At 35.4% G+C, this 12,888-nt stretch overlaps 1 protein-coding gene across 3 annotated transcripts in view; it reads right to left on the bottom strand.

The window, feature by feature from the left end:
- LOC128191970 (palmitoyltransferase ZDHHC3-A-like) overlaps positions 1-12,888 on the bottom strand; it is an 81,083-nt gene that overhangs the window by 20,682 nt on the left and 47,513 nt on the right. For all 3 annotated transcript variants that reach the window (XM_052864363.1, XM_052864365.1, XM_052864364.1), the window contains one exon: positions 8,855-8,927. In XM_052864363.1, coding sequence (XP_052720323.1) covers positions 8,855-8,927 — 73 coding nt within the window. The remainder of the gene's footprint in view (positions 1-8,854; positions 8,928-12,888) is intronic.

Here is a 12,888-nt window from a genome sequence, read left to right on the forward strand (position 1 = left end):
ATATCTGGAAGAGATCGTTTTAGGGGTCGACCCTATAACTCCTGTTAGGGACCGGATAACAAACAAATTATGGTTGCAAATTGTTAACGACATTATTTGGAGCATCTTTTGTTCAACATTGCTTTTCAAAATTTCTCTCCATTTTCAGATATATAAGATCAAAATTTCGGACTGCTGGCTCCTTAAAATCCCTAATTACGTTACAGGAATAAACAATTGTCATGTATAGGTACATAACATTACGATGAACATAATTGCTTCTATAAAGTATTACAAAATATTTCACAGTAAAAAGATATTATTAGAATACTTTAGAGCCCTTTTGGCCCTTAATTTAAAGGGCCAGCCCCTTTTCCATGATGTCAAATGAAAGCTCTTGACTTTTTAGAGTTTTTTTGTTCTACAAGTATTAACAAAATACTTTTGAAAAAAAAGATATCCAAAGAAAACCACAAAAAAATCATGACGCTTTTTATCTCAATTTTTAGGCTCAGGCGAGCTTCGGTGTTTTTTGTCACAGAACAATGAAAATGCTTCTGTCATATCCACAATCATAGCTCTACAAACCCTGAAAATTTGAATCAAATATCTGTTTTCGTTTAGGAGAAAATCACCGGACAAGCCAACCCTCTAAATATCGTAAAAACGTCAATATCTTTAAAACGGAAATGACGTCATCAATATAAAAAAATTCCAATAAGGTTCAGATCGATATGTGTTAGTTCTGAAAGTTTCATTAAAATCAGTCAAGCCGTTCCCGAGAACTCGCGTGCACAAAAATGCGTAAGAAAAAAAAAAGAATAATAACTAGATACGATCTCGTTACGAGTAACGAGTAGGTCTTCCGTTCAATTTTTAAACGATACGATTAAAATATCAATGGAATTTGAGATAACCACTCCATTTCAGATATCATATACCATTGTCAATATCCTTTAAAATGCTTAACAAAGAGTTTTGCTTTTTCACATACAGCACATTAAAGATTTAAGATTTTAGTCCTCTAAAATCCCTAATTACGTCATCAATGGGTTTTGAAATGAGTTTTACAAACTGATAATGTTACGATCAAGAACTTTGTCTTTAAAATGCATTACAAAATTTTGATCGTTTTTAAAGGTATGTGTAATTGAGTTTACAAGTGTCTTGGCCCCTAATTTAAGGGGCCAGCCCTTTTTTCTTGAGTTCATTCGAAAGGTCTCACGAATACTAACATTTTTTGTTCTAGCACTTATCTAGAATTGTTATTCATGTTTTAGATACAAATGATTGGATATTTTAGGGGCCAGCCTTCTAGATCCCTAATGGGGACAGACGTTGGTGTTTTGGTTATTGGAATCGATTAGAATCATCAATGCAAACATTTTCTCTTCTACAATGCTTAACAAAATATGTCTACTTCTCTGGATATATTGTGTCAAAGTTTAAGTATTTTGGCTCCTAAATATCCCTAATTACGTAATAAATGGGCAAAGCAATGATTTTACCTGATAGATATTGTAACGATCAACAACTTTGCTTGTATAATGCATTACAAAATCTTTATCGTTTTTAAGTTATTTGTAATAGAGTTTACGAGTGTCTTGGCCCCTTATTTAATGGGCCAGCCCCTATTTCTTGATTTCTTTTAAAATGTCTTAAGAATACTAAACATTTTTGTTCTTACACCCATCTAAAATTGTTGATCATTTTTGAGATACAAATGATTGAATATTTTAGGGGTCAGCCCTCTAGATCCTTAATGGGGACATACATTGGTGTTTTGATTAATGGAATCGATTAAAATCATCAATGCAAACATTTTCTCTTCTACAATGCTTAACAAAATATGTCTACTTCTCTAGATATATTGCGTCAAAGTTTAAGTACTTTGGCCCCTAAAAATCCTTAATTACGTAATAAATGGGCGTGGCAAGGATTTTACCTGATAGATATTGTTACGATTAACAACTTTGCTTTTATATGGCATTACAAAATCTTTATCGTTTTTAAGTTATTTGTAATAGAGTTTACGAGTGTCTTGGCCCCTAATTTAAGAGGCCAGCCCCTTTTTCTTGATTTTGTTGGAAAGAACTTTTGATTATCTTCTACTTTTGTTATATATATTTTCACAAAATATCAACTCGTAAAAAGATACAGATCAAAACGTATGAAAAATTTAATTCGAAATTCGTACTTAATTTTCGAGCCTAGACGAGCTCATAGAAATGGCGCCACTGGCGCCAAAAAACTACATTGTGCACAAAATTTTAAACTATGGTCTACCTATCCTGAAAATTTTATATTCATATCTCTAATAGTTTCTGAGATCAGCTCTGCACAAAATAGGTCGTAAAATTTTGAATGAAAATTCGTACCTAATTTTCGTGCCTAGGCGAGCTCAAAGAAATGGCGCCACTGGCGTAAAACAATACAATAGTGCACAACTTCAAACTATAGACTACCTATCCTGAAAATTTGGTATTCATATCTCTAATAGTTTCTGAGATCAGCTCTGCACAAAATAGGTCGTAAAAAAATAGAAAATCCGCCGTAACTCGGTACCGGAAGTGACGATTTCAAAATTTCAAAAAATGTCTAGAATTGTGACCTCTGGCAATCATCTGTGAAAAAATGGCCAAAATCGGCCGAATAGTTTATGAGAAATCGCGTGCACAAAATATGTGGAAAAAAATAATAAGAAGAAACAGTACGAAAACAATAAGGTCTTCCGTTGGGAACGGAAGACCTTAATAAGGGAAACAGAAACAAAGCAATAACAAGAAGGTCTTCCGTTGGAAACGGAAGACCTTAATAAGAAGAAGAAGAATAAGAAAGTCGACAAAAACAATATGTCTCCCCTTTGAAAGGGGAGACATAATACCAGGCGTATTTCAATATTTGACACTCATGGTCATAATTATATATAAAAGACAGTGTGAATATTTTCTGTAAGTGAATTTAAGTATGAATAGTAATACAAGGAAACCGAAAACTCTTCCAACACCCCACCTCTATCTGTATCTACATTTGTACATGTATGGCAATTAAGTCATCTCTCTCTTTCTCTTTCTCTCTCTGACACACGCGTATGTAAAAGAGGTTTAATCATTTATGGTACATACTTTTTTTTCATGTTCTAGTGACAGTAGGATACTTGTCGAAGGCAGCTTTTTTCTCTGAGTGCGGCGACCTACATGGGATTTTTAGGGCTACTGTTTCTAGAGCAATTGATAATGTGACTAAAACCATTTGCATCTGCAATAGGCTCCATAACATCCATTTTCCAATTGGTGTGTACAAGTTAAAATTTCTAGTACATGTACCACTATACATGTATAGATATCATTGATTTTGGATATATTAAATATAACTATTAAATCAACTGAATTTTAGCAATCTTTGTATATATACTTAATGTACATCTACATGAATGTGACGCTCTTTAAAATCAGCATGTTTACTGTTGTAGGCAATGATGCAATTCGTACAAAACACAAATTTTATCAGGTTACATGGTTTCCTAACGTCCTCTGCGCCGTTGATGGGACCTTGATTCCTAGCATAGCACCCAAGGACAATGAATCAGAGTATGTCTGTCGGAAGTGCTTACACGCTATATATGAACGTACAAGTGGTTCCTGATGCTTCTTTATGGTGATTTTTCTCATTCTTTCTTTTATTCAACAATATTATATTACATTGGTAGCACTAGTACTATCACCTATACACGTTTACAGAATAATCTTAAAAAGTAAATGTTTTACTCATTGAAAGAATGGGTGGAATTGAACAATAAAATTGCCAAAGCTAGGCCTTGATGGCCACCTGAGTACCATAGCCCATACCTTTCAGAGAATCTCATACATGCATCCCCCTCCCCCATCCCCCTCCCCCCCCCCCCCCCCCCAATAAAAAAAATAAACATGACTTTAAAATCTCATTATTGTTCATAATTTTGTGAACTGCACATTCAGTGCTTTTAATGTAATATAATGAATGTATCGAAATGAGAAGTTGAAAAACTTCCCTTAAGTTTTACTTTTAAGTTCAGATATGATAGAGTGTCTTCATTATTCAGCAATGATGCAATTTGGTACTTAAAATCTTTTTTATTAAAAATAAAAAATCCAATCTTCATAGACCTTAATTAATGCTAACTTTCTTCATTAATTAATTGCTGCTCTAGTATTTTAATTCTTTTGAAATTAACTTTCTGTAAATAAGTGTATGAATCAATGATATTTCTATCAAATATCAAGTAGAATATTATCGGAGGATGTCACATGATGGAGAGGTAGATAGACGTGTCTTATACTTGCTCTGTCTTTTTTGACAACTATCTCTGAACTTAGTTATTTCTTGTACATGTATATAAAATTTGTACAGTGGATTTAAAAAGTGAATATCAACTATATCTTGGATTATCAGCTGGGAATTTGTTCGTACAAACTTTATTTGTGTCATATCTTTGTGTGCTTAAGCATTGTGAACTACAGGTGAGTAAAGCTCACCCACTCTCGGACAGTCCTCCCGTGTATAACGTATACAATGGAAAACACAAAAATGATCAAACCTGTATACTTAAGAAACAGGGATATTCAAACCAATAAAAGCAATCCTGATTATGTCCTTGCTTGCGCAGTTGGCAGTGTTGTCTCTGATACTAAAGGCATCCAAAGAGATAGGGACTTATGGAGACTTTATGTAGAATCGCGTGAAAGTCGCAATCTGCTTATCTCTGAGGGTTTTGAGCTTCAAAATAAAACATGAAAATAATATCAAGACCTATCTCGATAAAGTACACTTTGTAAATATTCTAAATGATGAAGAAAAACAATCTTTGGAACAATTCCCAACAATAAATGAATGTGATAGATCAGTTACAATGTTAAAGTTGAATAATTCCCCTGGACTTGATTGTTTACCGGGGGAATTTTATCAAACTTTTTGGCCAGAACTTAGAACTCGCTTTTATAATTGTCTACTCCAAACTTTTAATGATAAAAAATGACTTCTTCACAAAGCTGTTTGTAGGATTACATGCAATTTGATTAGGAATGAAAAGGAGTGAAAAAAAGTATTATACATATATTGCTTTATAATTTGTGTTACTTGTACAGTAACAAGAGGCCCATGGGCCACATCGCTCACCTGAGGAACAATAAGTATGATAAAATCAGCTTAATGGAGTCAAAATACAAACTATCTGGACAATGTACAACAATACATGTAGATCCTGTACAAATAAAATCCATTTTTCCCCTGGGTATTCTTATGTTTATAATCATTAGTCCCTTTTCTAACAGGATGAGTTTATAGTCATATCATATGTTGAGTACTGCAGTTCTCAAAAAGATCCTTAACAAAAGTTTATATATGGGACATAAACCTACATCAAACTCTGAACCTTCTTGAGAAGCCAAAGAATTGTCCTGGGGCCAAAGTCTTTAAAACAATTATAAAGAATCATCTGGCTGATTAGTTTCTGAGAGGAAGATTTTTAAAGATTTACTCTATATATTCCTATGTTAAACTTTGACCCCCCATTGTGGCCCCACCCTACCCCCAGGGGTCATGATTTTCACAACACTGAATCTACACTACCTGAGGATGCTTCCACACAAGTTTCAGCTTTGCTGGGTGATTAGTTTCTGAGAAGAAGATTTTTAAAGATTTACTCTATATATTCTTGTGTTAAACTTTGACCCCCCATTGTGGCCCCACCCTACCCCCAGGGGTCATGATTTTCACAACACTGAATCTACATTTCCACACAAGTTTCAGCTTTCCTGGGTGATTAGTTTCTGAGAAGAAGATTTTTAAAGATTTACTCAATATATTCTTATGTTAAACTTTGACCCCCCATTGTTGCCCCACCCTACCCCCAGGGGTCATGATTTTCACAATTTTGAATTTACACTACCTGAAGATACTTCCACACAAGTTTCAGCTTTCCTGGGTGATTAGTTTTTGAGAAGAAGATTTTTAAAGATTTACTCTATATATTCCTATGTTAAACTTCAACCCCCCATTGTGGCCCCACCCTACCCCCAGGGGTCATGATTTTCATAACTTTCAATCTACACTACCAGAGGATGCTTTCACTCAAGTTTCAGCTTTCCTGACTGATTAGTTTTTGAGAAGAAGATTTTTAAAGATTTACTCTATATATTCCTATGTTAAACTTCAACCCCCCATTGTGGCCCCACCCTACCCCCAGGGGTCATGATTTTCATAACTCTGAATCTACACTACCCGAGGATGCTTTCACTCAAGTTTCAGCTTTGCTGGGTGATTAGTTTCTGAGAAGAAATTTTTTAAAGATTTACTCTATATATTCTTATGTTAAACTTTGACCCCCCATTGTGGCCCCAACCTACCCCCAGGGGTCATGATTTTCATAACTTTGAATTTACACTACCTGAGGATGCTTCCACACAAGTTTCAGCTTTGCTGGGTGATTAGTTTCTGAGAAGAGGATTTTTAAAGATTTACTCTATATATTCCTATGTTAAACTTCAACCCCCCATTGAGGCCCCATGCTACCCCCGGGGGTCATGATTTTCACAACTCTGAATCTACACTACCTGAGGATGCTTTCACCCAAGTTTCAGCTTTCCTGGGTGATTAGTTTCTGAGAAGAAGATTTTTTTAAAGATTTACTCTATATATTCCTATGTTAAACTTCAACCCCCCCCCCCCCATTGTGGCCCCACCCTACTCCCGGGGGGTCATGATTTTCACAACTCTGAATCTACACTACCTGAGGATGCTTCCACACAAGTTTCAGCTTTCCTGGGTGATTAGTTTCTGAGAAGAAGATTTTTAAAGATTTACTCTATATATTCCTATGTTAAACTTCAACCCCCCATTGTGGCCCCACCCTACCCTCGGGGGTCATGATTTTCACAAATTTAAATTTACACTACCTGAGGATGCTTTCACACAAGTTTCAGCTTTGTGGTCTTATGATTCATGAGAAGAAGATTTTTGAAAATTTTAAATTTTTTTTTTTATAAATTCCAAATTATCTCCCTTTGCAAAAAGGTGTGATCCTTAATTTTCACAACTTTGAATCCCCTTAGGCTAATGATGCTTTGTGCCAAGTTTGGTTGAAATTGGCCTTATGGTTCTTGAGAAGATGTTGAAAATGTGAAAAGTTTACAAACAGACGGACGGACAGATGGACAGACGGACAGACGACAGACAAAATGTGATCAGAATAGCTCACTTGAGCTTTCAGCTCGGTGAGCTAAAAATTACTGTGAAACAAAACATTGTGAATCCGTTTAGATGTGTCATAATAAGTGCTTAATCATTCTCTTAAAAATACCTGTTGGCCTCCTTTTTCTTTGTGTGGCTCTGAATGTCCTGCTATTTTTTCTTGACGTCTTTAACTGTTCTGACACATGCAGAACTACATGTAGCATTCATTCTGAAAATTCAGAAAATGCATTATAGGCCTAAATACATGTATGTATTTAGGCCTATCTTAAAAGTTGTATAAAGGATCTTCAAAGAATACATGCATATGTAACATATACATTGTTAATGTTTGATATACATGCATATATCAATATTAAAAATAATACACAAAGCCTATGATTTATTTCAATGATATCCTCATTCACTATTTTGTCACTAAGCAATAATTACGTATAGTCAATTTTATCTAAAATGTTAACTGAGCTGTGTCATTGGGAAAAAAAAAGTTAGTCAGATATTTTCATTTAAAGAGAAAAAAAACCTCATACGATGGAAAAGCTCAATAATCAGATCTGAGAGCAGATATATTACTAATCCAGATAGCCTACATTTATTTATTTTACATACATGAAGAAAGATATTTTCACAATCATTATTTGGGTACTATGTCCAATATGACTGTATTGTACTATTAAAAAAAGTACCTCTCAGCAATTTCCTCCCAGACTCGCTGTTTTTTCTGGACGGTGAGCGATGGGCTGAATTTCCCTTGTATTACAGCCCATCGCTCGAGATCTGTAACAAGATCCACCAGTGTACTGATGGACTCCTCGGTCCAGTTTGCTTTGCGAAAATTGTCATCCATTTCGCGGATCATGTCGTCTGTCAAAGATTGTTTACGTCTGCTTGGTGTAGAAAATACCTCCTTTGACTGAAGAGTTCCGCAAATTGGACGTAACTCGCAAATCATAAGTGCTACGTTTACGATAGGTTTAGTGAAACGCTCGGATACGTGCTACTCGTACGTTTACGATCTACGAATTGTTAGTGAAACGTTCACCAGTTTTGTTTTTTAAGAAATATTCTTTTATAAGATACATCATGTATGATCAAATTCTAAAACACATCATTTCTTTTATAATAAACAATAAGCAACTTAGCTCCCCTGAGCAACAATAGCCATAATAAAATAAGCTTTAATGAGTCACATACAAAATGTCAGGACAATTTATTAAATATATCTTTTATAATAAGTTTTTTAAAATTTTCTCCAGATCTTTTTATGTTAAAATTAAGCCCCTTTTGTCACTAGATGATTTCAGAGTCATATCACATACTGAATATTGCAGTTCTCAAGAAGATCTAAAACACCTTTTCAAATAAATATAAACAAACATCAAACTTTTCACCCCTTGTGTGGCCATAGAGTTGTTCAGGGGCCCCAGTCTAGACAGCTCAGAACCAACAAATGTCAAGATGCTTGCATAATTATCACATTTGAGTTTTAGATTAATTAAATTCATTTTCTATGTAAAAATCAACCCCCTATTTTAAATTTTTTCTTTATATATTCCTTTGTCAAAATTGGCCTTGATTGTAGTCCCACATGAATTAACGATAGGTATTAATATTTCGTAAAGAGAAAAAAAGAAAAAATAACTCCTACCTGATCACATCCAATTGCTAGAACAAACATTCCAAAGAGAAGTGATTCCACAACAAGTAACACAGAATGAATTCTATAAAAAAGAGAAAAATAATGATAATCATAGTTTTTACTGCAAAAAAACCAAAGGATGGGCATTCAGGAGGTTAACACGCTTATAATGAAGTTCCATGGACAGATGATTTTTCTTCATTATAAGCGTAATTCGTTATATCTGACAAGTTTACAAAATGCAAGGAAGTCACAGGAAATGATAATCACTTCGCTGTAAGAGTCAATTCCTTATAAGCATTTTTTGCTTTATTACCTTATTTTACTATATTTCCTTGGACCAGAAGAGAGTTATCTTTTATTATTAAACCTATGCCATTACAAAACTTTTCACTGGTTACTTCAAAATTTATCATCAAATTGTTGAAGACAAAAACAGGTCTAGTTTATTACTATAATTCATGACAAAGTTTCGTAAAGGATTTTTGAATACGGTAAGAGATATTGAAGTTTTAATTGCACAGACTTATAGCAATTCCTAATGACACACATAAGTAATGTATTACACTTCCGGTTCCGGTGTTGTATAGCAGTTTTTCCCCCATAGTAGCTTTCATCCCCGGAAAACCTACTATATAGTAGCCTTTAAATTCTCCCCGGGGGGAAAAGCTACTGTATAGTAGTTTTTACCCCATAGCAGGGTTTCTCCCTCACGTTTTTGGTTCAGATTTTAAAAAAAATATCTATGGAAACCCAGTAAGGATTAAAATCAATGTTTCTACACTCCCAGGTTGCATATACATGTATCTGCATTCATCTGTACAGGTTAAGTTTTGTTTTGCCGATTTATTATTAGTCCCCTTCCAGTTTTCACCGGAGGGGACTATAGCTTTCCTCTGCATCCGTCAGTCCGTCTGTCCTAATTCAGTTTTCACCACTTTTTTTCTTTATGTGTTTGATGAATGAGACAAAATTAGCTGAACAGCTTTAAAGTGTCAAACTACAGATCAAGTTTACACTATTGTAGCGTCTGGTTGACATATTTTCGAGAAAATTAATTTTTTATATTCCAATTTTTTAATGTTCGGGTTCGTTATCGGGCTCGGTGTGTATCAAATAAACTGGGAAAGTATGTGTCAGTAATAATATCGTGCATTACTTGGACCATTCCTTTTATTGTTTCTAACAAACAAATAAGTTCTGTAAAATAGTGTCAAGCATTGAGTTGTAAATTTAATCGAAAGGTTTTTTTTGTATAATTACAATCGGGTTCGTTATCGGGTTGGTCTGTTGAGACGGTAAGAAATGATATTCTGCATAACAGTGTATTGTTTTCACAAATTCCTACAAACTGGTAGGGGACATGTATTGCTTATGCAATACTCTCAGAATGCTTGTTTTGTGTGTAATGGAATTACAAATAGAACTTTATTTTGGTAACTAATTGAAATTAAAGTACTTGGTTTTACAAGATATGCACTTGTATGCATAATTCTGTGAAAATGTTTAAGAATTTTTTGATAAATCTATCAGTCTGTTTGTGCAAATTTACCCAGGCTAAACCTCTGTTTTAGAGAAATTTTGTTTCTGATGTTTCGGAGCCCGATGTTTAAAATCCTATTATTATGATTATAGTGCATATTCTTTAGGGTCCAATATCTCATACAAGAGGCCCATGGGCCACATCGCTCACCTGAGGAACAATGGGTATGATAAAATCAGCTTAATGAAGTCATAATACAAACAATCTGGACAATGTACAATAATACATGTAGATCCTGTAAAAATAAAATCCATTTCCCCCCCTGGATATTCTTATGTTTATAATCATTAGTCCCTTTTCTATCAGGATGATTTTAAAGTCATATCACATGTTGAGTATTGCAGTCCTCAAAAAGATCCTTTACAATTGTTTATATATGGGATATTAAGCTACATCAAACTCTGAACCTTCTTGTGAGGCCAAAGAATTGTCCTGGAGCCAAAGTCTTAACAATTATAAATAATCATCTGGATGATTAGTTTCTGAGAAGAAGATTTTAAAAGATTTACTCTATATATTCCTTTGTAAAACTCTAACACCCCCCCCCCCAATGTGGCCTCACCCTACCCCCAGGGATCATGATTTTCACAACTTTGAATCTACACTGCCTGAGGATACTTCCACACAAGTTTCAGCTTTCCTGGCTGATTAGTTTCTGAGAAGAAGATTTTCAAAAATTTACTCTGTATATTCCTATGTAAAACTTCGACCCCCCCATTGTGGCCCCATCCTTCCCCTGGGGGTCATGATTTTCACAACTCTGAATCTACACTACCTGAGGATGCTTCCACACAAGTCTCAGCTTTCCTGGCTGATTAGTTTCTGAGAAGAAGATTTTTAAAGATTAACTCTATATATTTCTATGTAAAACTTCAACACCCCCCCCCCCAATGTGGCCTCACCCTACCCCCAGGGATCATGATTTTCACAACTTTGAATCTACACTACCTGAGGATGCTTCAACACAAGTTTCAGCTTTCCTGGCTGATTAGTTTCTGAGAAGAAGATTTTCAAAAATTTACTCTGTATATTCCTATGTAAACTTCGACCCCCCCCCCCCCCATTGTGGCCCCATCCTACCCCTGGGGGTCATGATTTTCACAACTTTGAATCTACAATACCTGAGGATGCTTCCACACAAGTCTCAGCTTTCCTGGCTGATTAGTTTCTGAGAAGAAGATTTTTAAAGATTAACTCTATATATTTCTATGTAAAACTTCAACACCCCCCCAATGTGGCCTCACCCTACCCCCAGGGATCATGATTTTCACAACTTTGAATCTACACTGCCTGAGGATGCTTCCACACAAGTTTCAGCTTTCCTGGCTGATTAGTTTCTGAGAAGAAGATTTTTAAATATTTACTCTATATAATCCTATGTAAAACTTCGACCACCCCATTGTGGCCCCACCCTACCACCGGGGGTCATGATTTTCACAACTTTGAATCTACACTACCTGAGGATACTTCCACACAAGTTTCAGCTTTCCTGGCTGATTAGTTTGTGAGAAGAAGAATTTTAAAGATTTACTCTATATATTCCTATGTAAAACATCGACCCCCATTGCGGCCCCACCCTACTCCTGGGGGTCATGATTTTCACAACTTTGAATCTACATTACCTGAGAATGCTTCCACACAAGTCTCAGCTTTCCTGGCTGATTAGTTTCTGAGAAGAAGATTTTTAAAGATTTACTCTATGTATTCCTATGTAAACTTCGGCCCCCCATTGTGGCCGCACCCTACATCCAGGGGTCATGATTTTCACAACTTTGAATCTACACTACCTGAGGATGCTTCCACACAAGTTTCAGCTTTCCTGGCTGATTAGTTTCTGAGAAGAAGATTTTTAAATATTTACTCTATATATTCCTATGTAAAACTTCGACCCCCCATTGTGGCCCCACCCTACCCCCAGGGATCATGATTTTCACAACTTTGAATCTACACTACCTGAAGATGCTTCCACACAAGTTTCAGCTTTCCTGGCTGATTAGTTTGTGAGAAGAAGAATTTTAAAGATTTACTCTATATATTCATATGTAAAACTTTGACCCCCCATTGTGGCCCCACCCTACCCCCGGGGGTCATGAATTTCACAACTTTGAATGTACACTACCTGAGGATGCTTCCACACAAGTTTCAGCTTTCCTGGCTTTCTGGTTCTTGAGAAGAAGATTTTTGAAAATTCTCGAAATTTTCATTAATTTCTAATTATCTCTATTTGAAAACGAGCGTGGCCCTTAATTTTCACAACTTTGAATCCCCTTTGCCTAAGGATAATTTGTGCCAAGTTTGGTTGAAATTGGCCCAGTAGTTCTTGAGAAGATGTTGAAAATGTGAAAAGTTTACGGACAGACGGACGACAGACAAAATGTGATCAGAATAGCTCACTTGAGCTTTCAGCTCAGGTGAGCTAACTAGAGATGACAATTTCACTATATTTTCACAGTGGCAGTGGTTTACCACTTGTAGATGACTCTGGAAATTTCAGCCCTTA

The sequence above is a fragment of the Crassostrea angulata genome, chromosome 7 (assembly GCF_025612915.1).
Source record: "Crassostrea angulata isolate pt1a10 chromosome 7, ASM2561291v2, whole genome shotgun sequence".
In the NCBI taxonomy this organism is placed as follows: Eukaryota; Metazoa; Mollusca; class Bivalvia; order Ostreida; family Ostreidae; genus Magallana; species Magallana angulata.